At 38.5% G+C, this 26,037-nt stretch overlaps 3 protein-coding genes, 1 long non-coding RNA gene and 1 other non-coding gene across 6 annotated transcripts; 3 read left to right on the forward strand and 2 right to left on the reverse strand.

Moving 5' to 3' along the window:
• Window positions 1–2,482: 2,482 nt before the first annotated feature.
• Window positions 2,483–5,451, forward strand: LOC112165932 (THO complex subunit 3). Its single transcript, XM_040505394.1, has 11 exons — window positions 2,483–2,623; window positions 2,727–2,822; window positions 2,935–3,058; window positions 3,150–3,271; window positions 3,392–3,460; window positions 4,122–4,179; window positions 4,253–4,361; window positions 4,606–4,692; window positions 4,859–4,937; window positions 5,090–5,210; window positions 5,311–5,451. Exons 1-11 carry the CDS (start codon window positions 2,561–2,563, stop codon window positions 5,346–5,348), a joined length of 966 nt encoding a protein of 321 aa, XP_040361328.1. The 5' UTR covers window positions 2,483–2,560; the 3' UTR covers window positions 5,349–5,451.
• A 73-nt stretch (window positions 5,452–5,524) lies between these two features.
• Window positions 5,525–7,553, reverse strand: LOC112202275. Of its 2 annotated transcripts, none has more exons than XM_024343211.2 (4): window positions 6,794–7,553; window positions 6,587–6,672; window positions 6,363–6,447; window positions 5,525–6,265 (listed from the first exon to the last, which is right to left on the reverse strand). In XM_024343211.2, exons 1-2 carry the CDS (start codon window positions 7,419–7,421, stop codon window positions 6,626–6,628), a joined length of 675 nt encoding a protein of 224 aa, XP_024198979.1. In that variant the 5' UTR covers window positions 7,422–7,553; the 3' UTR covers window positions 5,525–6,265; window positions 6,363–6,447; window positions 6,587–6,625. The 2 variants fall into 2 exon arrangements, with proteins under 2 accessions (XP_024198979.1, XP_024198980.1); XM_024343212.2 differs by having other exon boundaries at window positions 6,363–6,465.
• A 6,765-nt stretch (window positions 7,554–14,318) lies between these two features.
• LOC112168419 (26S proteasome regulatory subunit 7) lies at window positions 14,319–15,596 on the forward strand. The gene has a single exon (XM_024305544.1). It carries the CDS (start codon window positions 14,319–14,321, stop codon window positions 15,594–15,596), a length of 1,278 nt encoding a protein of 425 aa, XP_024161312.1.
• A 2,493-nt stretch (window positions 15,597–18,089) lies between these two features.
• Window positions 18,090–18,181, forward strand: LOC112168536. The gene has a single exon (XR_002924297.1). It is a non-coding gene; the product is annotated as a small nucleolar RNA R24 (small nucleolar RNA).
• Window positions 18,182–20,055: 1,874 nt separating this feature from the next.
• LOC121049590 lies at window positions 20,056–22,443 on the reverse strand. The gene is made up of 3 exons (XR_005800834.1): window positions 22,100–22,443; window positions 20,567–20,998; window positions 20,056–20,404 (listed from the first exon to the last, which is right to left on the reverse strand). It is a non-coding gene; the product is annotated as an uncharacterized LOC121049590 (long non-coding RNA).
• Window positions 22,444–26,037: the final 3,594 nt, after the last annotated feature.

Here is a 26,037-nt window from a genome sequence, read left to right on the forward strand (position 1 = left end):
AAATCCCAATGCTAGTTCAATCTTTCAACAAAGAAAGGAACAAAATAACAAATTAAAAGAACATTAGAACCGTAATAGAGTTTAACTAATGTTAGTATCATATGAATATTGTTTATTTATACTTTATTTAAAAATTTAAAGACATGGTTAATTGTGGTAGGGGTTGCAAATTTTTCTTTTTTGTCAAGGGTCAAGACTAAAAATTAGTGTGTGTGTATATGATTAAATTTAGGGGCCAAACGGAGAAATAACATCAAAATGAAAGAGAATTTAACAATAAACAAAGGGAAATACTGCTTACTCCCTATACTTATAGGGTTTCATCGTTTCAGTCCCTGACCTTCGAATTTCACCTAAAAAGTCCCTAAACTCCTAATTTCCTCCCAATTGGTTCCTGCCGTCAAGTTCAGCGGTGGGGAAAACAGGTCACGTCTGTAAGTCTGACAATATTAAACGCCATACCAACTCGACCATGGCGTGAGTTTATTGGCCACCTAAACTCGACCATGGTGTTGAGTTCAGCGGTGGGGAAAACAGGTCATGTCGAAGAGGTAATATGGTCTGAGGACCTGGCTGCGAGCAGTTCGGCGGTAGGTGGACGATGGACGACGGCAACATCGGCCGTGATGGCCAACGAGGCAGCAGTGGGGGTGCCCAAATCATTTTGGGGGCCCAATTGGATTTGGTGGCCCGAATTAATCTGGGTGCCCAAATCAAAGGAGTTTGGGGTGTTCAATGCTGATAAGAGTACCCTTTGGTTGTGGGCTCTTTGGTGGACCAAACTGTTGGGCTCGGGTTCTTCAGGGTTTCGACTTTGGGATCCAAGAGAATCGACTCAGAAAATCACTTCTACATTCCTTCCAAAGCTCCTAGCCCAAGTGTTATGGGCAAGGAGAAAATTTAGTTTAGTTTTATTTCTGAATTTTGCCTAATTGCTATGTGTTAATTTTCATAGTTCTTGGGCTCGCTGAATAAGTGAGCACTGGTTGTCTAATAGGTGGTGCTAGCATACCACGTCCTAAACTTGCCCTTGAGTTTGACAAGAGAATGTATGTATCCGTGCCATTTTGACTTGAGATGAATGATTTACTTGGTTAAAAAAGAAAAAGAAAAAAAAAGGGCCATTGTCCTCATTGGTCTTCACGTGCGTCCGCCATCGTCTCCAAGGAGACTCTCCAAAGCTCAAAAGCCGCTACAACGCTAGACCTTGCTTCTTATGAGATTAAGGAGAAGTCTGGAATGAACCAAAAGATTTGTAGACCAACAGATGCCGTCTGTTTTTCTGTTAGACTGACCAGGTCAACTCACATAGGACAAGTTAGATGAAACTGTAAGGTATGAAGTTACACAGGGGCTTTTAGGGGAGAAGGACATAGGCGGCTGCATCGAGAAGGAGAGAAGTTTGCAAGACTAAAAATAGTAGTCTCTGCCAATCTTCCTCTCTACGAAACATCAGAATTTCCTGGCATCAAAACCATGAAAAATATCTGGTCTGGGCTCCTTCTCTTTGGTCTTTTTTTACAGCTAATAACTTGTGCTGCTGGCTATCTCACCGCTTCGAAGTGAGCGCAGAACTATTTGATGGAACCCAATCATCTCGCCAGTTTGATCGATTTTGGGTCCTTGATCTTACTCTGAAGTATAAGAAGAGTGACCCAGACACTGAGAAAGTTTTGAGGTTATTCACAGTCCAAGTTTTCTTTGCTGCCTTTGTGGATGCATGTCAATGTCATCTTCTTCGAAACCGAGCATCAATTCTATATGAATTGGATCCTTCTGCTTGGTTTTCTGTAGATGCAACTTACTTCTATAGGAAGCTGGGTTTGGAGATAAATACCAGAAACCCCTCCTCGTTTTACATCACGGCACATAAATTACACTTTACGTCTCAATAACTGTCAACAAAAAGTATCCAAATTCTGAGGCTGTGAACTGGCCACGTCGGTGGGGCCCTTTTGGTCTACAAAACTTTTGGTTCATTCTAGCCTACTCCTGAGATTAAACACTAAAAAATCTCAAAAAATTTACACAAAATTGCTCCCATTTTTTAGTAAAATTATCTACATTTTTAGTTAAAAGTAATCATTCCTCGGCAAATGTTCCAAGAAATGTCTCTCCTACTCTTGGCCTTGTTTGGACATCGTGGCTCCAAGTTGCATAATTTCAAATTTTGGTCATTTTCAATTAATCTCAAGCTTAAAAAAAATATATACATGAGTCGAGCCAAACTTGAGCTTGAAAAAAAACTTACTTCGAGGTTAAGCCCGACTCGAACTTAAGCAACTGAGCTGAACTTACACTCGAACTTTAATATTCCTTAACATCCTCACATGGGCCTCTTTTATGCAAGTCCAATCGGATGGTTTGTTACGCATTGGGCTATAGCCCTTAGCCAATTTCCTCGGAACCATAATTCGGGTCAAGCCCAAATAATGACATATAAATAGGCAATTCTCTTCCCGCTACTCACAATTCACTTTCGCTCTCTCTCTCTCTCTCTCTGCGCTCCAATCAGACTCAAATTTCAGTGACTTTGATCTGAAACTCAAACCCGCCGGAGATGGAGAAGACGACGCCGTTCAAGAATCTCCTAAGCAGAGAGTACGGTGTCCATGAGAAGGAGGTAACTCTCTTTTCTGTGACCTTTCGTTTTCCAATTTCAACATCCACCAAGCCCTACTTCATTTCTTGCTCCTCTCGATTTTGACTGTTTCGCTGTGAAAAAGGTGCGATCGGTGGCTTGGAACTTCACCGGAACCAAGCTCGCCTCGGGTTCTGAGGATCAGACCGCTAGGGTTTGGCACATTGAGCCTCATGGAAATGTAAGCTCCGGTACTCTGAATCTCTGATTTACTTGTAGTTATTACTAATTTCAATCAATATAGTGAGGTAAATTCGATGTTATATGTAGATTTGTGTGTATACATGTTGCAGGGTAACTCTGTTGAATTGAAGGGGCACAGGGATAGTGTGGAGCATCTGTGTTGGGATCCCAAGCATGCCGAGTTGGTTGCCACTGCCTCTATGGACAAAACTGTTCGTCTCTGGGATGATCGTAGTGAGTTGTTTGATCTATTGATTTGTTCGATATAAGGCTAGGACAACGGTTGTGTGATGCTATATGTGATTTTGTAATTTGGTCTGTGCAGCCGGGAAGTGTGTGCAGCTAGCGGAACTTAGTGGCCTGAACATTAACATTGCATATAAACCTGATGGCGAGCTCATAGCAGTTGGTGATACGGTATGCTTAGTTGTGTGGAAGCTCTGTTGTGTGAGTTGGAGAATTTTTGAGCTGTTTATTTGTTTGAGTTGTGATTAGTGAGTATCGATCACTAGCTATGGATGTTTGTTGTTCTTCTAATGGTCTTTGCATTTTCTCCTTAAAATGTAGAACAACGAATTGACAATTTTGGATGTTCGGACGTTTAAGGCAATTCACAAGAGGAAGTTCCATTGCGAGGTAAAAAAAACTAATAGATGCCTTTTTTAGTTTCCTTCTGTCTATTTTTCCTTCTTTCTAATTCATGTTGTATATGAGGCTTAGCTTTAATAGTAGAGGATTTTGGGAAAAGAATTGATGCTCAACCTTGAGATATTCAGTTCATGTGTATGATATGCAAAGGCAACTCAAAATCTGATCCTAAGAAGGAATGCATGTGTTACAAAACCTTGTTCCTTCTGTCTGTTTCATAGTTATCAGTATGTTTATGATGTTAATTAATCTCTCTCATGATGTTTGAATCCGAGCTTTTTTCATTTTTTTTATTGCAGGTGTGATATTAGAAAGGAACGAGGTTGTTCTACAGATGTAAAATATGGTTCATATTGCATGGGCAAAGCTGTATTTGGTGTCTAGTCCATGTTGAAGCTGTAATATATAAAATCTGTCAACAAATAAATTCTTCCTTCTCAGTCACATCAATGCTTTTCATGTTTATATCCATTATCTTACATACCATGATTTGTTCTTCAAAGTTATTTGTCAATCAATTCCACTAATTTATGGTAGTAGAACTCATGCATAGTTGTGAAAACAGGTATAACTTATTTGTTCTCTATGATCCTTATACTTTAATGCTTCATCCTAGTCCATGGTTATACTGTTTAGTCTTCATTTCCAGGTAAATGAAATTGCTTGGAACACAACAAGTGATATTTTGTTCGTGACAACTGGAAAGGGTGAGAACAATTTATTACAATAATTCTTTTCCCTTTCTATCTGCTGGAACACTAAGTTTTTGTATTTCTTCAGATGAGAAAGGTGTTGTTGAAGTACTATCATACCCATCTCTTCAACCACTTGACAGGCTCATGGCTCATACAGCTGGTTGCCACTGCATTGCAATTGACCCATGTGGAAGGTATGATACAAAGTTCTATTGTTTCTTCATTTTCAAAGAACAACACCGTTCTAACTTTTACCTTGTTATGCTATTGTCTTGCTATAATAGTTGAACTACCTACATAAGCATTCCCCCTCTCATGGATCCCATCCTAAAAAATGTTTAGGTATTTTATGTTGTTCTATTTCTTCCCTGCAACAATTCTTTCAAGAGGTCACATGACGGCCTTGGTCTGTGTTGCGTGCCCTTTGTACTATGACAGATATTTTGCTGTTGGGAGTGCCGATGCCTTGGTCAGCCTATGGGATATCTCAGAGTTGCTCTGTGTGCGAACGTTTACAAAAATTAAGTGAGTTCTACTTGAGGTTCCCTATCATAATCCATAACATCATAGAAAGTATGTGAATTGAGTAACCATGGCCACTGTAAACTTTTTTCTTCATAGTTAGCTAAGTAGGCTTTAATCATCTGCAGTCCTTGTCGTGGTATGACCCTCTTCTTGTACCTTTCCTCAGATCGGCTGTGAGGACAATAAGCTTCAACCACAGTGGAGAGTATCTTGCTTCTGGCAGTACAGACTGTTTCATTGACATAGTAAGTATGGTTTACTCTTGTCATTCATCTTTTCAAGAAGTATATTCGCCTCTACTAGAAGTGTTGCAGCCTGTCATTCTAGGAAGCTGATTTATCACTGCACTTGACTTTTTGCTGTATCTAAGTCATCAAATTGTTGCCGTATAAAACAGTCAAATGTTCAAACTGGGCGTACAGTGCATCAAATTCCATGTGGGCCTGCCATGAACAGTGTTGACTGGAATCCTAAAAGCAATCTACTTGCATATGCTGGGAAGGACAACATCAATGAAGGTAACATGAAAAGCTTCCTGTTCCACCAAGCTCATTCAACAGAACAAACTCAACTGATGCTGTTTTTGGTTTCTTGGTTTCCCGGATTTCTTTGTTACAGGTATTGTGAGGATCTTCGGCTTCACAAGCACGGGCTAATGCATTTGCGATTTGCATCTCTCTTGCGTCTTTTGGATTATAAAATGCGACCACCATTTAGTTCTGTTTGCTCCATGTGCTCATTCAGCTCTCTAGGTTTTCTTTGGGATATTTGACCACCATTAGATTCTGTTTCACACTTATCTTTTGGCTTGTAAGTGGAGCACCCTTGTTCATGTGAAAAAGAACAGTTTGTTATACAGCTGAAAGTTTTATTTTGAAGTAATAGTACTAATCTACTATGTTATATGGGACAATTGTCTTGTACAGCTGTAAATTGTGTAGAGAGAGAGTTCCATGCTGTAAACGAGTAGATTAATTGACTGAGAGCATTGCATCGTTACATCTATTTGAAATTACATCATTCTATAAAGAGTGCACAACAAGTAGTGATCCCCTTTATCTGACCCTTTATCTGAGTGGAAGTAGTAGTGATCCCCTTTATCTGAGTGGAAGTAGTAGTGATCCCCTTTATTTGACTGGAAGTAGTAGAGATATGATCGCATTCGCAGATGCCGCATAATCCTCATCTCTTAGCAGGCACTAGATTTGGGAGGTCATTATGGAGATAAGATCGATTTCCTCTCTTTCATATACTAGAGACCTGAAAGGAATGTACTTTGATTGTTGGCATGAGTCTGGATGGTGATCGGACAGTTCTCTTGTAAAGATTCGAAGTCAAGGATGGATCTGACGATTGAAAGAGCCACCATGACAGATACTTGATGGCAGTAGGCTTCCGATGCGTTTCACACAATCAACCAAAATTGTGCCTAACAAAGCACTTTTTCAGGAGCAAGCAGAATCTCATTTCTAAACATAATGATGCTCTTGCAATTAGCATGATTTGTTACTTTTACTTTGCAATGAATCGCAATGCTTCCCTTCTCAGTTGCAATATCTTTCAAATTTACAGCCTGTATATAGGATAAAATTTGTCAAAAACCACGGTTGAATTGTATGAGTCTGCTCTCACAGCATGTACATTAGATTAGAGAAAGATCAACGGTATACCTTGAGAAAGATCATCAAAAGGAAACTCCTCGAGCTCAAAGTCGCCGCAGATCCTTGAGCTCACAAGTTGCAACAGATCATAAATCTGCAAGGCAGGAAACACCTACATTTAGTACAGGTTGTCAATGCTTTCCTTCATGAATTGTATGTGCTGATTATGTATAACATCTCTATTACAACATGCACATTCAGTTGGATTGTAAAAAAAAAAAACGATTCAATACCTTAAGAAAGATGAAGATGAACTAAGAATCTCCCCAAGCTCAGAAGCCGCTGCAAAGCATTAATTTGGATGCAGGAAACACCAAACCTGCAAAGCAAAGAAGCCGATCAGATTCCTAGACCACCAAGAATAAAGTTCATGCGCCCTTTGTATATAACATCTCTCTCACAACACGCACATTATACATGTGACAACAAAGATTACAAACCTGCAAAGCAAACAAGGCAGATGGTGATCAAGTTCTGCGAGCACCAAGTGATCGGCTTCCACTTGATCTCGACACTCGAGCTCTTCAACCTCTTCCCACTCTGCGGCTCCTTGGACAGATCAAAGCTCGCTCCCTTCATCCTCAACTCCTGTATACACCTCACCAGAGCTCGATTCTCAATTTTCTCCCTCTGCAACTGCCCCCACACCTTCCAGTACCTCCACAGATTCACCTGCACAAGAACCACAAACACAACAGAAGTCGAAACCGAAAGAATGCTCGGAATCCACCACTTCTGGCAACTCCCCTTCTCGGAGTTTACAGAAGAAGTGAACAAGATGGTCAAGAAAAAGGCATGAAATATCAAGAAGAAGCAACACAGTTGAAAGATTTCGCGGCGGATGAGATCCATTCGGGTCTCCCTCCGAGCGATCCGCCGGCCGAAGAGGTCTTCTTCTCTTCGCCAGAGCTTGAGAAGAAGCAAATGGCCGGGGCTCTCGGAGATTTCCATCAATGGGTGGTGTTGGATTGCCGAAATGATGGTCATGGAGGACGAGAGCTTCTGTTGGTGCTCTTCGTCCACCGGGATTTCCACTACGTGGTGGTGGCAATCTTTCATTTCAGCCATTGATAATGAAAATGCAGAGAGAATTAAAGCAGCAGAGTAATACAAATGAAACGAAAAGAGAGCTTTTAGCAGTAACAGAGCGCAAGAGAGTAATAGAGATGGTTAGTATCGATTGCTTTTGTGAGCAAGAAGAAGGAGAGGCTCTGGTATTTAAGGCTGTTGGGAATGACCTGAGAGCAAGGCAACGGCTACTTTTCTCCAAACGGTCCGATCCTCAGGCCATTTATTTTATTTTTCTTTTCCAACGGTTAGATTTTGAGTCTATTACGGGCCTTAGAAAATTTTGGGCTCATTGTTAGTGACGAAGATACTTTTTAATATACTATGACTCGTAACAAATGTTGGACATGAGTCTATAGCTAGCAAAACACAGTGTCGCGTCATATTTAATTCATTTTATATATTTATAGTAGGACTGTAGGACACGATAATAAGTAATTAATTATCAAATCTGATTATATTTTTTCGACATTTTTTTATAGCAGGTGAGGAACTGTGTGATTTCGTTAAAAAACATATATCTTTTATAGCATAAGACAAATAAATCTTAATGAACATATTGCAAAACATATCAAAAGTTAAACTTAATGTAAAAATTGGATAAAAATTGAAATGACGTGGATAAGAGTTATTATCTAGTAACCAAAAGGCTAAAAGATATATATATATATATATATATATATATATATATCTTTTAGCCTTTTGGTTACTAGATAATATATATATATATATACAGATCCAATCCAGAGCGGAGCTCCGCTTTAAAATTAAAGTGTGAAGCTCCTTTCTTAGCCCTTGGATCAATTTACTTAAATCTAATGGACCACAACTTAATTATCTCTCTTAACCAGAGTTAAAACCCATGGGTTAACAAATAAGAAAAAGAAAAAAAAAAAAAAAAAGCAAACGCACAAATCTAGGGTTTTTCACGATCATGACGTACGTCTCATCCTCTTCTCCTCTGCTGTGCTCTTCTCATTCAAGACGTCTTAATAACTGGTATGCGTGTTCTCTTTCTTCCCTAGCTACTTACCCATTAATCTGTGCTCCTTTCTTTTCAATAGATTTACCATATCAATCTTAAAGAATCATACGCAACTAGCAGCTGAAATTTATGTTTTCTCTATTGGATAGCTCCTTCACTTAGATTATGCTTTTCGTGATAGCTCCTTCACTTAGATTATGCTTTTCGTAACAAATTTTGGGATATAAGACTTTCTTCAAGATTCATAATTATGAGTTCATGAAGAAAAGCAGCAGAGACAATTGAATTGAATAACGTTATGAATTAATTATGACTATGGGAGGTATAGATTACCATAAATAGATTGGAGTTTCAGATCTTTTATATGGTGAGTGGCATTAGCAATTAAACTACTCCTAAAGAAAACACATTGTATTAGAAAACACATTGTAACTGCTTCTTACCTAGCTTTCTATATATTTAATTATTTCAGCTTGATTGCTTTGATTTCCAATATTGGTATGTATTGAGCAGGCTTGTTGAACCCTTGTCGAGTTATGACATTCGATCAGTTGGTATAGATTTTCAAGTATTGCAATATATACAAACTGATGTTGGAATTTATCAGCTGTTTTTGTTTTGATTTTCTCGCTCCTACTCATTCTACTTCTTCCAATCTATCTCATTCTCTCACTTTTCATCAATTCTTTTCTACATTAGTAATCCCAGGAAAAGGCCTGGATATATACTAATCATAAGAAATAATTTCTATTTTTTGCTTCATATCTCAGGAAGGCATAGATGCACTTGAAGAAGTTATCTACCATATTGAGACATATGATGTGACGACTGTCAGAGCCAGCACTCCAATGTTTCTTATGTCTCGTAAGATAAAATCTCTGGGAGTAAAAATGGTCCTTTCTGGTGAAGGTTCAGATGAAATCTTTGGTGGCTACTTGTATTTCCACAAGGAGGAGTTTCACCAAGAAACATGCCAGAACTTATTCCATATACACTATCTCTGGATTGTTCTCTTCTCTTGTTTTTGTGCCATATGTTTATGTACTTGCAATATTACTGGATTTTATTTTACTACCATTGATGGCTATTATGACTTCTTTTTCTTACTGAATTTTTGTGACTATTCAACAGATTAAAGCTCTTCACCTGTACGACTGTCTGAGGGCCAACAAATCGACTTCAGCTTGGGGTGTTGAGGCTCGAGTACCGTTTCTTGACAAAGAATTCATCAAGACTACTATGGACATTGATCCAGAATGGAAAATGGTATAGCAATCATTCTGCTCAAGAACTACGACCACCTCATTGCTGCAACTATCACAATATTATGTCGTAAATATTTTCAAGTATATTGTTTTCAAACCTAGAATGGTTGGGTCGGCCCCTATTGGGCATGCGAGGACGAAAGCTCACCCCTACTATAGTGTGCAGGTTTCGAGCATGTGGTCGGGAAGCGTACAAGGGAGGCACATGGCCCGGCTTGGCGCATTTCTCTTTAGTTTTATCAAAAGGAAGGTTTTGGTCCCTTATCGGATTTTGAAGTATTTTGGTTATTTATTTCCTCACTAATTTATTTGTTTTCTATTCGCTCATTCACAAAATTTCGAGAGACCCGTAACCCTGGGGCGCATCTCTCATACTTGTTTTCACTTCGTGATTGTTATTTTCCAAATTGGACTCCGATTGTAAGCCCAAATCTTTTAGCTCACTTTAAAATTCCGCTTGCGAAAATATGTTGTTCGGTTGCTAGAATGTTTTGTGACTTTTGTCCAATAAAGCGTTTTGTAAACCAACAACCTAAACTCAAAAGGCCTTGCGGTTTCGGGTTGATGAGCTATCGAGATGTCATTCGTGACATGTCGATTCCTCATTGGCTCGGAGTCACGGCGCTGTGTGACCCCCCTCTCAGGTCACCACAGAAAAGTGGTTGAATTTTGAAGTTGTATACAGTTTGAACAAGAAGAATTGAATGCAGTTTGAAGAAGAAGATTTAAGTGATTGTTAAAAGAAGAAAATTTAGTTGAATAGAAGAAGTTTTTCTTTTCCTTTTTTGAATGGATGGCTCTGGTTCGACAAGTATGGATACGTTCAATTGGAGGTGCATACAACTATTATTGGTCATGGTCTATATTTGGGTGGAGTTCTGCTTACATGGACATATTGGTAGATTGGGGAAGTGTTAGTGGTACTAGCAAATAATGATCTTCCATCTTCTTTTTTGGTAAAGGGTCAGCAGCTTGTTCACTTGGTCTCTATGTGAATGCAGTAATATGGTGTTCAAATTGATGAGGCAGGGGATTGATGAGTGGTTTTGATGATTGTAGCTACTAGTCATATGAGTAGAACGGGTATGCATGGCCTATATTGCATGGTTGCTATCTCTTGTCTTTGCTGGTGGTGGTTCAGCAAGTGCTTTTCATGGATTCAATTATGTGATACAAAACTTGTGAAGTTTGATGTAATACTATGGTGATATATCAGCTTGATAAGGATGAGATATCTGTTTTGGGCTAATAAGTATTTCACTTTGATGATTCTTCATTATTCTTGGAGTAGACTAGATTTTCACATGTTCTAAATAGCTGAAGAGTTTGATACCATTGGGGTTAGACTTTATGCATTGTAGCAACAGGGTATAAAGTAATCTGGCAGTAGCATGTGCAGTTGAGAAGAAATCTGTTTCACAGTGGCATAATGTTGGGCTCTTTCTTCCAGTGAATTTTCAACAAGACCTTCTCTGACCACTTATTGTTTATCTCCTATTCTCAGTGACTGCTACAGGCGTATGATGGTAATTGAGGGAAATAGTGTGGTAGCAGCTCTTGCACTCTAGAATTTGAACTGAGAATGGAAGCTCCATCAATTATTTACATTGAAGTGCTATGGAGAACTATGGGTTGAATTGAAGATGCACCAGTTCTACCATTTTTCAGTGTTCAAGAAGCACATCAGTTGAAGATTTTCTGTGGGGGTTTTCTTTTCAAATTAGATCCAACCATATGCTTGTACCCAAGCCTATGGTTGAGGGGGGGTGTTAGGAATATGAAAGGGTGTTAGTGTAATTTTGTTATGCCTATAAATAGGCTGTTGATATACTGTTCACAATTAACAGAGAATATACAATGTAGCCCGGTCCGTTTTATACGCTTTCTCTCGCCCTCTCTCTCCGTTTTTCTCATCTTCTTCTTCCTTCATCTTTGGTTCAATAGCTTAGCTTTCAATATTGTCCTAACTTAACCACATGTTAGGTGTTGGGTTGTAATTACAAAAGGTCTCGGTACAATTGGGTGTGAGTCATCCACTAATAAGTTCTATTATCTTTTGTAATTTTTAATATGGATCTTTCCTCTTCAACAAACCCCCTCACGTGCAACCTAGCTCTAGGCCTGCAAGTGAAATCAATTAACCATCTAATTCCCACATTGGAACTTGAGACATGTATAATCACAAAAGACTTCGGTTCAATTAGATGTGAGTCACCCACTTATAAGTTATATTAACTTTTGTTACTTTTCTAACATGATATCTTCCTCTCCAACAATATATACTCTAATTTTCTAAAAAGAAAAATTGGGAGCTTGTGAATAAGATTACATTTTGGCCTCGCTTTCTATTTGAGCCGCTACATCTTTGAACACATATTTTCATGAAGAATTCTTTTATTTGAAACTTTGAATTGAGTAAAGTATTAATAAAATTTCATTTGTAGTAGCAATTGGTTTCAACTATCTTTCAACAAAAATGTTGATAAAGGTCGAATTTCAATTCTAGTAACCAATCACATTAATTGTGAAAGAAAATTATTTTTCACTTTTGTTTGTACACGTGGAAATAAAATGCTTGGTCCGCACCATTCCTGAAAGACTTTGGAATTCCTAGTACGTTGGGGCAAACCGACAAAATCAAATCCTACACGGATTTGGAAACTATAGCTTAGTTAAGATTTCGCGGCTAATCTTCCATTTGCAACCCATGCATTTGTATTTAAGGAAGTTTCCTCATACTTCAGAGTTCTCTTCTCTGAATCAGACTTCTTCATCACTTCTCCGCTCCTCACTCGAACTTAATTCGCTCTTTTTTCTCTCACCTAATTTATGGATCTCCAGATTCTTGATAGAGCATTGCAAGAGTCCTGCTACGATATTGATGCCACCATCAAGAGCCTGAGCGAGCTTCACCTGACGGAGAATAGGGTTACTTCTGGTTCTGCTGAAAAAGTACCACAAGATCAGAAACCCATTCCTGAAGATGGTACTGCGGATTGGGTTGAATTGGTTATCGGAGAATTGATAACTTGTGTTAGTGTGGAGGATGCTAGGGCACGCGCTGCAAAAGTGTTAAACTGTTAAAGGGTTTCGAGAAATCGATCGGTGCAAGCTTTGAAAAGGAGAATATGGTGCTCAAGCGAGCTGTGTGTGTGCTACTTGAACGGCAGAAAGAGTTAGAGGGTCGAAGCCGAGAATTGAAGCATATGAAGGAGTTGGTGGCTCAACAGCAAGAGCAGTTGAGAGCGCTTGAGGTTAACAACTATGGCTTGAATTTGCATCTGAAGCAAGCTCTGCAATGCAACTCCAATTTTGTCCCTGCTGGAAGTTTCAATCCTGATGTCATTTAGGGTTTAATAGAGTCAAGTAAATTTCAATATGACATTAATCTGAGTATTGGCTATTTATTACGTTTACATTGCTCAAAACGGATTAATCTGCTTTAAAAAAAAAAAGAGATATTTTGATCCAAGTCCTTTTTGTTATATAAAAGTTGGATGTAGTCCGCGCATATTTTCTTGTTAATTGCGGTCCATTTGTTTTTTTTTAATAGTCTATTTTACCCTTAGAACCAAATAAGGTAAATAATTCTAAATTCACTAATTGAATCACAATTTCAGCTCAATATTTACCTTAGAATGAGGTAACAATAGTGGTTAATCAACCAACAAAATACACACACACACACACACACATGTTCCTTTCTAGGTTAAAGGTAAGTTAAGAAAGAAATGTTAAAAAAAAAAAATGAAGAAGAAGAAGAAGAATAGCTACCATCCATGGAATGATTTACATGAAAAAGATCATAATCATATAGGGCCGATAAGAAAATACATTGACCAAGAAAGCTTAATGTTAAAGAAAGAGAATGACGTTCATATAAAACTTGACATTACGAACAAGAGCCATAACCAGAGAAGCTTTGGTATTGAAGAAAAACATTATCAAAAAATTGCTTTAGAAAAGATTCTTAACTTATAGAAGACATCTTTTAAATTAGAATAATTTTAGGATGATTTACAATAAATATAGTATTCAATGTCATATCAATTTCATAATTTTATACCGGATCAATAAGAATAATTTAAGAAAGATACACATCAAATATGATACTAATCAGATTGCTAATTTTAATATGATTAATTCTTGCATTTTATGTGCAAAGACATTCAACAAGGGCATATTAGTCATGTAAAAAAGAAAAATTAATGAGGATTGAGTCAGCGAGATGGAAAAGGAAATAAATCCGAGGTGACAACTGAGTCATTGGACCGCAATTAATAAGAAAAATCGATGCGGATTACAATTAATATGAGGTCTAAATTTTGGACTTTAATCTAATTAAAAAAAAAGGGCTGTCTTAATCTGTAATCAAATATGTAAAGTATTCCTATGCAAAGACTGAAAGTTAATTTCTAAACGGATATGGAAACTAGCAAAAATATTGTCCTTATGTTTTACTGCTTTCCTTTACTAATCTTAATTCTGATTCTTAATTCTAATCCTAAACGGACATGGAAACTGGCGAAGCTTATATAAGCGAAGGTTCAAGCTTTAAGCCAAACTAAACTAAATCAATTGCTTACAGCATTTCGCTGCAGTATTCTAAACTCAAATCAATTCGAAACTTTTCTAACCTTTACTGTAATGGCGCCTGATCCGGAGGACAACATGAAAGACCAGAAAAACCCTAGACCCCTCGACGAGGACGACATCGCACTCCTCAAAACATATGGAACAGGACCCTATTCAACTCCCATCAAAAACGTGGAGAAGGAAATCAAAGACAAGGCTAAAACCTTGAACAGTTTATGTGGCATTAAGGAATCGGACACTGGCCTAGCTACTCCTACCCACTGGGATCTTATTTCGGATGGAAAGATGATGGGGGAGAAACCTCTCAAGGTGGCAAGATGCACCAAGATAATTAACCCTAATTCCGAAGATGCAAAATACGTCATCAACGTTGCGCATATTGCAAAGTTTGTGGTCGGCTTGGGCGAGAGGGTTTCCCCAACTGATATAGAAGAAGGCATGCGTGTTGGGGTCGACCAACAGAAATTTCAAATTCAGATTCCTCTGCCTCCCAGAATTGATCCAACTGTGACCATGATGACTGTGGAAGAGAAGCCAGATGTAACATACAACGACGTTGGTGGATGTAAGGACCAGATCGAAAAGATGCGCGAGGTGGTTGAGCTACCATTGCTTCACCCTGAGAAGTTTGTCAAGCTTGGGATTGACCCTCCCAAGGGTGTTCTCTGCTATGGTCCTCCAGGAACTGGCAAGACCCTTCTAGCTAGAGCCGTGGCCAATCGAACAGATGCTTGCTTCATTCGTGTCATTGGGAGTGAGCTTGTTCAGAAATATGTTGGAGAAGGAGCTAGGATGGTTCGAGAGCTGTTCCAGATGGCGCGGACCAAGAAGGCTTGCATTGTGTTTTTCGATGAGGTAGATGCCATAGGAGGTGCCAGGTTTGATGATGGTGCTGGCGGAGACGTTGAAGTTCAGCGTACAATGCTTGAGATTGTGAACCAGCTCGACGGGTTTGATGCAAGGGGAAACATTAAGGTGTTGATGGCAACAAACAGGCCTGACACTCTAGATCCGGCATTGTTGCGCCCCGGAAGATTGGATCGGAAGGTCGAGTTCCGTCTGCCTGATATGGAGAGTAGAACTCAGATTTTTAAGATCCATGCAAGGACCATGAATTGTGAAAGAGATGTTAGGTTTGAGCTTCTGGCTCGGATGTGCCCTAATTCCACTGGAGCCGATATAAGAAGCGTGTGCACAGAAGCTGGAATGTTTGCCATTCGTGCACGGAGGAAGACGGTGACTGAAAAGGACTTCCTTGATGCCGTGAACAAAGTTATTAAGGGGTACCAGAAATTTAGTGCGACGCCCAAGTATATGGTTTACAATTGATGAGTTGTTCTAGATATACATGCACAAAGCGCAGTGATGTTTCTTAGAATTGCATCCTAATGTGTTTCTAAGCTGCTTAAACCTCGATGTTGCTTTTTTAGCCTGATACAAAAGAGTTTTTCTATTAGAACCTCCAAATTTACTCACTTGACCTCTATGCTATTTACACCTCTTATCAAATTTTCAAATACTAAATTTACTCACTAAACCTCACTAAACTTCCTCAAATAACCTCACTATAGAATTTTCAAACAAATTATTATCTTTAAAATAAAAAATTTAGTCATTTCAATGATTTAATCACTCTATAAATCTTAACTAAATATACATTTCTTAATCAAACTTGAGTTTCAAAAATTAATGTCCAATCAATAAGAAAATGCCATGAACTATTATTTTTTTTTCTATTTTAGCTGTGCAAAAAAAAAAATGAAGAAACCATTTGTTTTTATTCTCAAAAAAAAAATCATTCATTTTTTAATGTTTTTTTTCTGTATTTTTTGTACCACATGATTAATTATTTATATATATTTTTTATTTTTTTATTTTTATAGCAAATATGATATATTGACTTACATTTAGGTCATAAATCATAAGAGGATTTATTTTGTTTTCCCTCACCAATATGCGTTCAACATATATATCATACATTTTTATGTCACATGATCTTAATCATATTTTTAACTCTTATTATATATATATAAAGTAAGACGGACAAAAGTTACATAATTTACCTCTCTTACGTACTGAAAAGTCAACTCGAATATACACTAAAAACCATGATATCTAGGAACCTATCACTAATACTAAATGTTGATTCAGAAGCAACAATGTAATAAGTATGGCCAACGCATCACAAGCCACACGAACAAGAATAAATAACAAAATTGCTCTATTTTTCATTAAGGTAGAACATTCGATCAACTCTTGCTTCTTGTCCGACCTTTCTCCATCAAAATACTTATGCAACTGAGTTTTCATACTTCAAGCGGCACCATTTTTGTAGCTCTTATCAAAATCCTATAAAAAAAATCACATGAATTATAAAATTAATTTCATGATCCAAAGTCCAAACTTATATAACAAATAAAAGACAAATCATGCTTCATAAGGACCTCAATCAACAAATCACGACCTTTTTTTAAATTTTTTTTTTTTAATGAATATCATATTGATATATTAATAATTCAAGTCAGAAATGGCTATCACATATCCTCCCTCTGCCGTCATGGGGTCAATAAAGAGTTTGAGGTAGTAACACAGTGATACATAGATTATGTCTAATCATTTGACGGTTCTATGCTCATACAGGGAGCCTATAGACTATTAACTATTGCATAGTAAATAGGCAGAGTAAACTAGACTCGATGATACTCACTAAAACCTAGTAAAGCAAGGAATTATTTAGAAAGAAAAAACTAACTAATTAGAAGCCCAAAGAGCCCCGATAAAAGATGTCTAGGTCCAAGTCCAACAAAACAAATCAGGCCCAATGTCCATCCATCTCTTCACCCACTGATCGCACACTCAAGCCGAGGTTGCACTGTCCCACTCCGGCACGACCTGTGCCGCCACAATCCAAGTCGCTCACGACCTGTGCCGTCCAACCAGACACTGTCTCGGCGCCAACAAATCATAACTCGATAACAAATTAATAGAACAATTAATTGATAAAACTAAGGGCCAATCCATTCGGACTCATTCATCTCTCTCTCTCTCTCTCTCTCTCTCTCTCTCTCTCTCTCTCTCCCTCTCCCTCTCCCTCTCCCCCTCTCCAATGGCATCCAGTACGCTCGGTCTCCCTACGCCGTCGTTTCTGCGCTTCTTCGCCGGAGCAGGAGCTTCTAGTCTTGTGTTTATCTAATAATCCATTTGTATCGGTTGGTACAACTTTTGCTAGATTCCAATGGCATCGTTCCAGGACAGTTGATCTGGGAGATTGTCAAGAAGAACAACTCCTTAGTCAATCAGTTTGGCCGGGGTCAAGCCGGCGTCCGTTTCAACAAGGAGCCTAACAACCTCTACAACCTCCACTCCTAAAAGCATTCCGGTAATTTAACTCTGCCTCATAAAATAACAAACCCAATGATTGATTTGTTCTAATACATCTAATAATAAACACTACAAATATGTGATTTTGTTGTGATTCGATTTGGATTGTTTGGTGAGTAGGTTTGGCTAACAAGAAGACTGTTAAGTATTCAGGCTGGAGGCAAAGACCAGTATGTGGTGCTCAACACCACTATGACCAGGAAGTAGAACAAGCCAACCAGTTTGATTCACAACTCCGTGATGAGGAAGGATTTTCATCGCATGGCCAAGGCTGTTACCGACCAGGTTTCGAATACTCAATTCACTGTTCTGTGGAATGAAATGAATGATAATAACAATGATGTATGTGATGCGTTTAGTTGTATAATGTAATTGTGGTGTGGTACTCCGGTTGCCTTGTGTGTGTTGACCATTTAGTAGTTGCGACTATTTTGCACCTTACTAGCAGTGATGAGCAGCTAACATAGAAGAAGATCTCACTTTGTGTGAGGTTTTCAATAAAATTTATTTGTTACGCTTGGCTTCTGAGCAGTCATTTAGGTATAATGATTATGATGCAAGGGATGACATAATTAAGAACAGTGTTAGGGAATTTGGAGTTGAAAAAAAAAAAAAATATCTTATCTTGTTGCTATGGGTCCAGCTGAATTAACTATTTTTTGTTCTTTTGCTGAATGACTAAAGCAATTTTGGTTGAGTTTCACTTATTATTTGTCTTATTGCTGGAGAATGAACAAACTGAAGTGCTTAGTTTGTTATTAGAATTGTGCATGAATTAGCTATTAATGTAAAGTTCAAATTCATTAACTTCAATTTTTATGTGACGAACAGATTGGATTGCAGGCTTTTTGTGATGTACAACATGGAGAAAATTTCAAAAAAAGAGACAGTTCCAAGCCAACTAACAAATGATGATATTTTGAAATTTAGAGCCCATGTGGTAAAGTCATTTGCAGAAAGTAGGCACAGCCGGAACTCAACACACAACGAATTGTAGAAATTTGTTTAGGGAATAGGACAGGTTGGAGAGCTCCTTCAGTACATGTTATATAGTTTTTGGAGAGCTTCTTCAATACATGTTATATAGTTTTTGGATTGCTTTACTATATATAATTTTCTTTGCAATGATCTTTTGAAAGAAATTTATGTGCTTAGGTACCTTCTAAAGTTACTGACCAAGTTACAGAGGAACTGAATGTCACTGAATCTCTATGTAACTGTCCATGTAGCTGTCCAAGTCACTGTACATGTAGCTGGCCAAGTAATTGTACATGTACTTGGCCAAGTGAAAGTCGCTGGCCAAGTTACAGAGATTGCTTTAGTATATAAAAGTTTTTTTGCAATGATCTTTTGAAAAAAATGCATGTGCTTAGGTACCTTCTAAAGTAACTGGCCAAGTTACAGAGAAAGTGAATGTCGCTGGAACTGACAACCTGAATGTCATGGACTAGGTCATCGGTTAAGTTACTGTATACTAAAAATAAGTGGCCAAGTCACTGGCCAGGTCACTAGCCAAGTCATTAGCCAAGTCACTAGCTAAGAAACTGAACAAGTCTATGGATCTTAGTGGAAGACATTGAACAAGTCACCAGCCGTGATTTGGCAGAGTAAATGTTAAAACAACTAATGTCATAAGCCAATATATAGAACAAGTAACTGTAAAGAAATTCATGTCCTTAGGTACCTTCTAAAGTAATATTCCAAGTAACTGGCCAAGTCACTCATTAGCCAAGACACAGCCAAACTGATCTTTTATGAACATGTCACTGACTACGTCACTGTTAATTCTTGACCAAGTCACTATTAACCTTAAGTCACTGGCCAGGTTATTGGCCAATGGCTTAAGGTTAACAGTGACCTGGTCTTGCCATTTGCCTGAGTTGGCCAGATTAACACTAACCAAGTTATTGGCCAAGTGACATTGCATGTTATTAACCATGTCACTGTCAATCCCTGGCCATGTCACTGTTAACCTTAAGTCACCAGCAAAGTCACTGTTAACCTCAAGTCACTGGCCAAATTACTGGCCATGTCACAGTCATGAACATGTCACTGTCAATCTCTGGTCAAGTCACTGTTAACATCAAGTCACTGGCAAAGTCACTGTTATACACATGTTACTAACCAAGTCACAGGCCAGTGAAGTCATTAGCCAGCCCAAGTCCTTAGTTAGTGAGGCCACTAGCCAAGTCACTGTTAACCTTGAATCATTGGCCAAGTCACTGATCATGTAATTGAAGTCACTGTCAATCACATGTCACTTGCCAAGTCTTGGCAAAGTCACTGTTATATCGATGTCAATGTTTAACAGTGTAATTGATCTTTATAGAAGGTTTCTCAATTTACGGCAGGGAAGTAAATGAATGCAAGTTGCTATCAATTTAGTCAAGTATAAACTGGTCTGGATTATATAGGGACAAATTAGATATACCACTCCTGATACAAATATATACAATGATGAGATGAAAAAAAAATCCTACTAATTTGAGCCTATAACTAGACAAGAGAGCTATACTTTTCTTGAAACTAATTTTTGCTATGGCTTTGTACAAATCCAGATGTGTTCACAGGTGTGATATTAAGCGGACTCCTCGTGCATTTCCCGAAGAGCTTATATGGAAAATTCAAGACAATCTCTGCATATGCTGGAGTATGAGCCAAAAACACACCGAGAAAAAGAATATATAGAGAAAGAGAGCCTTGCATTTGAAGATCATAATGCCAAGGCAACTAAACTCCACATTCTTTACAGAGCACTGCAAACATGACTCACTAAGCATAAGCTATAGTTGAAATAAACATTCAATCAATAGAGCAACATGATAAGGACACCTAGATAACCCAAAAACAAAGAAAAGCTTTGTAATTACCCAACTACTTTCATTATTACAAGAAAATAATTAAACTCAATGAGCTACCTCTATAATCCCCTCCCAAGTTGGGATCAAATAGATGTAACAAGGATTAAATAGTTGCCTTTGGAGTGTCTTGATTGCCTTATACAGAGCTATTACTTCCTGGTAAGCTAAAGTTGTCAAAGATCAAGCTGTTCAATATCAAAATATGTAATTAATTCTCTTTCCTTAGTACAAAAGCTATTATATCAAGCAACCACTGTCTATCCTAGTGATGACAACCATGGAAAATATTGTCAATAATCAAAACCTCCAATTGCTAAAATAACATCAGTAATGCTTAAGACAAAGAAAGAAGGATACTGATATAAGAGCCTACAGACTCTGCAGCTATACGAGCCTTTTCCTGCAATGATTTTATTTTACTTTCCATCTCTCGTATCTTTTATTTGTTCTTAAGACATCCGCATCATTGGCATATGAATCCATTATCATCTGCACATCCAAATTGCAAGATATTAGATTGACTTGTTTGAACTAGCTACCTGCATTTATTATCTAATTCGTTTCGCCACACTAACTAGTCTACATGTAATTCCATACCAAAGTTGCAAAGCAAAAGGCCATCGCATTCACCCAGAGGACATATCTCATACACATAGTGGACATTACAGAAATATAAGCTGTTAGCGATTCTGAAACCAGAATCTGGATTTCAGATACGTTAAGTGATAACCCAATGAGTTTGATATGTAGATGCAATGAGGAAAGGAAACTAATCATTTTGATTTATAATTCACAGAAATAAACACAAACAATACACATGTTAAGAGCCAAATGTTGCTTAACAATCAATAAAATCCACAACCCAACCCAACAAATTAAATAGAAATCCACAACAAACACAAGTTTCATGCCAAAAGTTGCATAACCATTAACCAACCTGGTGATCAGGAACCTGATGAACATTGCTCACATCTTACAGTTGCCCACACCCTCATCAGTAACTCAACATAAACACAGCCACAAATTGAAGAAACAAATTTGAAAAAAAAAGGCCAACCTAAAATCTATTAGAGAAGATGGTAGAGATAGCGCTGCTGAACTAAGTGTGTTAATAATACTTTTCCTATGCCATGTCCACTGACGACATAGTTCCTACCAAAAATAAAATTGCATAGCAAATTCAAACCCCATCAAAAAGCTCAACTGAAAAAAAAATTCTGGCTTCGAAATCAAACCTCTACGAATTCAAGTAAGCTACTAGTGCGGAGATAATCACAAGTTAATCGAAAGATCACATATCAGTAAGCTACAGTACCAAATCTATATATCAAAGCACACAAAATTGCTAATTCACATCAAATTTGTCCTCAAATCTTTGAAAATCAAGTAAGCAACTAAGATAATCAGAAATCTCAAAACCTAAAAACCAAATATGTTGAAAATTCTACCAACTACTTGAGAATTATTTCAAAATACGTAAGTTCTCAGTATTCAAGCTCGTGAAAACAAATATTCATCGATTCGAAGCAAACAATGTCGAGATGCATTGAGGAAATCTCACTAAAAACACTGATCCAAACCTAGACTTACCTTGATTAAAGATGAAATTCCAATACCGGTCGTGGATTGGAAAACCGTTCGGGATATCTAATCGCGTGCATGCTTGAATAGGGAAAGAGTGATACAGATGAAGTCATAGTCTCATATGCCTCCAATCTCACGGTCTCAGTCAACCTTTTTGTAATTGAGGACTGAGTACAGGAAGAAAAAGAAGAAGTGACGTGATCACGGGGAAGAGTGACGAAGCCAGAGATAGGAAAAAGAGAAGAAAGCTGTTGATTGAAGCTCCAAAATCACTCAAAATTGAGATTTCAAATCATCGTAGAGAGACCAAGCGCAATCAGAAGCTGGCGGCGAAGAGAGAAACTCGAAGAGAGAATCTCTAATCAAATGAGAGAGAAAATTTGAGCTATGAAATTTTGAATATGAACGGTTATAAACGTGGTATTAGCTTTAAGGGTAGAATCAGAATAAAAAAAAAATTAAAAACTGACCTTTTTTAACATTTTAACATCACTTCATTATTAATAAGGACTAAATTAATATCACTAACAATTCATAATGGACCTTTTTATCAAGTGGGAAACTAGGTGACATTTTTATCATTTCATACTCTAATGTGACTTTTTCCATCATTTCCGTTAAAACTAAGGGGCTGTGACCACTTACCCGATTTCAGCTTAAAAATTGCCCACTTACTCCAGTAAGAGTTTTTTAGCCTCACTTACCCAATCTAACATCTTTTGACAATTTTGCCCGTATTATTAAATTTAAATTTATCAATCTCTCTCCTCTCAGTCTCTCTCTCTCTCCCCCCTCCCCTCTTCGATCTATTTTCTCTCTCCTCCCATCCCAACGTGGCCCTCTCTCTCACCAAGCTCAATCTCTTGACGGAGTCGTTTACCGAGGGTTTTAGAGCCAATGAGATCCGATTCATCACCGAGGCCTACCCCAAGCTTTAGCAGCTCTTCGTCGCTTGTATGTTCGATCTCAGATACATAGGGTTCGTCGGGGAGGAGGCTCTCTTGGCCATATCGACCAATTGCCCGGAGCTCAGAGTCATCCATCTCATCGATACATCGTCGTTGGCCAACGCGCGTGGGGATCCAAACGACGACGGCTTCACATCAGAGGACGCTCAGATTGGGCGGGCGGCTTTGATCAACTTCTTCTCCGGGTTTCCTTTGCTGGAAGAGCTGGAACTAGATGTGTGTAAGAACGTGAGGAACAGTGGACTGGCCTTGGAGGTTCTTGCTTCCAAGTGTCCCAGACTGAGAGCTCTCAAGCTTGGCCAGTTCCATGGGCTGTGCTCGGTGGTTGGGTCCCAGCTCGACGACATAGCTCTGTGTCTGGGGCTGGAGTCATTGTCGATTAAGAACTCTACGGATTTGACAGATATGGGATTGATCGAACTCTGCACTACCTCTCTCCTCTTCGATATATTTTCAGTCCGAGCGGGCCACGTTGGTGAAAGTTTTATCGAGTAGTTATACATGTCTATTGCAAGGCAATAATATGATTATTGGGAGGCAATAATATGAGTAATGGGGGGCAATAATATGCATATAAATTGATCAATTGTGTCTGTAATGTATTCATTTTGGTTTTGAGAGTTTATGCAATTCACTGGAGGGCAATAATATGATTACTGGGGGGCAATAATATGGTTACTGGGTATTATTAGGGGCAATATGACAAGACCCACCCCGAATTCCACCCTGGAACCCGAAGTGGCCCTGCGGGACCCACCTCTAAAGGAGATTTACCAAAAAAAATTCGGCATAACCTCCCTTAAAAATGGATAACCCAAAATCCTGCAGAAAACCAAAATTCACTTCTAATAATCCAACCATAACTCCTGGGGCCACCCTGCTCCCAAATTCAACCAATCCCATCTCAAAGCTAATAACATCATACATAATCTCCGAAAGGTAAAAGTTACTACAATCACCAAAGTTAGGTCATAGACCTCAAATATAATTCATACAAGTTTGGGTCACATATCCCTTAGTAATCAGAGCATTCTAGGAATATAAATGGACAAGGAGTGCAGTAGGTTAAACAGGTAACCTACAGAATGTGATGGCGGAAGCAGGTGCGGTCACTATGGCTCACACTCGTACACCGAGCAGCAATACTGCAATCTGGGCATTTGAAACCGAAGGGCCCAGGGAAAAGTATATAAAAACGTTAGCGTGAGTGGACAAAAATAAATAATTGAAAGGAAAAAGGAGTTTATACTTTTCCACATTTATATCAATAAAACTCCCGATGTATGCAATAATTAAGAAAACCACGAGAAGCTCCGCTCAAGAAAAACCGACTAGCCCCGCTAGTCAAAAACAACAACAAAAGGATATGGGGAAAAGAGTTCACCATACGGGAATGGAGCCCCTCAGGCTCAACCTACCCTCGACTGCCACTCACACATAGATTGTGCGAGGAGGAGAACATTACCTCGACTACCACCCACGTGAGGAGGAGAAAGCTACCTCAACTGCCACTCACAAACACAAAGTAAGTGAGGAGGAGACCTAATCACATGACCCGCGTATGGTGAGGAAGAAGATCGTCGAAAGTCAATAAATCTGTATAGTTTCCCCACATATCTCACGAAATAAGAATCCAAGTGTATAAAGACGTGACCCCGCACGCCAAGATCATCTCAAGTTCAAAATAAATAAGGTATAAATAAGTATAAAGTTTTACTTCATCATCGAAATCTTATTTCGTAAATCTCATAATAATCTCAATTAGCCGAATATAAATATAAAATAAATGGTATAAATTCTGAATCCGCATAAATTAAAAATAATATCAGAGATCAATCATGAAATTCGAAAATGTAATACGATAAACAATTTATCATTCGGAGGCAAATAAATGATTGCATGCATCAATCCTTGAAAATAAAAGTCCACTCACAATATGCGGTCAATCCTGACGTCGCTCGTGATTTTCCTCATATGGAGACTCCTCTCGTCCTGTACGAATAACATTCATAAATATATATTTCACAGGACGAAATTTTAACTTTACGATACTTAGAAATGGAAATTCAAAACATCCCCCTTCCTAAAATCCAACTCCCCAACTCTCTACAACATCCATCCTTAATACTCCAACATTAATCTTTCATAGATGTAATATCTAAAGTGAATCCGAAAGAAATTCGGCGATCGAACTCACGAAAATCGATAATTAATTATTTAAACTCAATTCGTGATTCCTCCGATTTCCACCAAACTTCATGTATCACATTCTACAATCATTATAGGATTTATGGAACTAAAATTACAATCAAAACGTAGCTCTACGCGCCACCACGCGCCACCTACAGTGGCAGCGCGTGGGGTCCACGCGCCGGCGACCCCTACCTCCGATGACCACCAAATTCCGGCATTAGCATCTACACAACAGACCCAACAATTTTCCCAACTGCAACATAATCCAATTTTACCTTGAAGTAGTCGAATCAAGCCGGTGAAGAAAAGGCCCGAAACCTCAAGAACTCTAGAAATGAAAAATCGTTAATTTGACCTCCACAATGCAAATTGGAATAAACTACCTTAGGGGAAATGATCTCCATCAAAAACCGAACCTTCGATGCTAACCTGGTGGCCGGAATTGCCGGAAATCGGCGAAATCCCAAAACTGCAACCGGAGCAATCCTTGCTTCGATATGAACTTTCACGGCCAAAACTCCAAAATCCTAGGTCACTAGTGTCAAGAGAGGGTTGTGGCGCCCCTGTGGTGACCGGCTGCACGCCGGTTGGTGGCTGGAAAGTGGAGAATCGAAGGGAAGAAGAGAAACCCGAAGGGAAGGGGGAAGAGTCGGGGGAGAGGAGAGAGAAAGAGGGGTGAGTTTCCGGTTTTGGAAACCTACCCAGTAACTTTCTATATTTATCAAAATTTTTATCATGAATAGTAACTTCCTTATTTCACTCATAACTTTTGCATACGAACTC

This window comes from Rosa chinensis, chromosome 5, assembly GCF_002994745.2.
Source record: "Rosa chinensis cultivar Old Blush chromosome 5, RchiOBHm-V2, whole genome shotgun sequence".
NCBI classification, from domain to species: Eukaryota; Viridiplantae; Streptophyta; class Magnoliopsida; order Rosales; family Rosaceae; genus Rosa; species Rosa chinensis.

Excerpts from the sequence above, each read along its gene's own strand:
- LOC112168419 (XM_024305544.1), top strand. The coding sequence starts at position 14,319 with ATGGCGCCTGATCCGGAGGACAACATGAAAGACCAGAAAAACCCTAGA.
- LOC112165932 (XM_040505394.1), top strand. The coding sequence starts at position 2,561 with ATGGAGAAGACGACGCCGTTCAAGAATCTCCTAAGCAGAGAGTACGGT. Across the intron at positions 4,362-4,605 it reads GCAATTGACCCATGTGGAAG|ATATTTTGCTGTTGGGAGTG; the intron begins GTATGATACAAA and ends GTACTATGACAG. Across the intron at positions 4,938-5,089 it reads CAGACTGTTTCATTGACATA|TCAAATGTTCAAACTGGGCG; the intron begins GTAAGTATGGTT and ends CGTATAAAACAG.
- LOC112202275 (XM_024343211.2), bottom strand. The coding sequence starts at position 7,421 with ATGGCTGAAATGAAAGATTGCCACCACCACGTAGTGGAAATCCCGGTG. Across the intron at positions 6,673-6,793 it reads CTGCCTTGTTTGCTTTGCAG|GTTTGGTGTTTCCTGCATCC; the intron begins GTTTGTAATCTT and ends TTTGCTTTGCAG.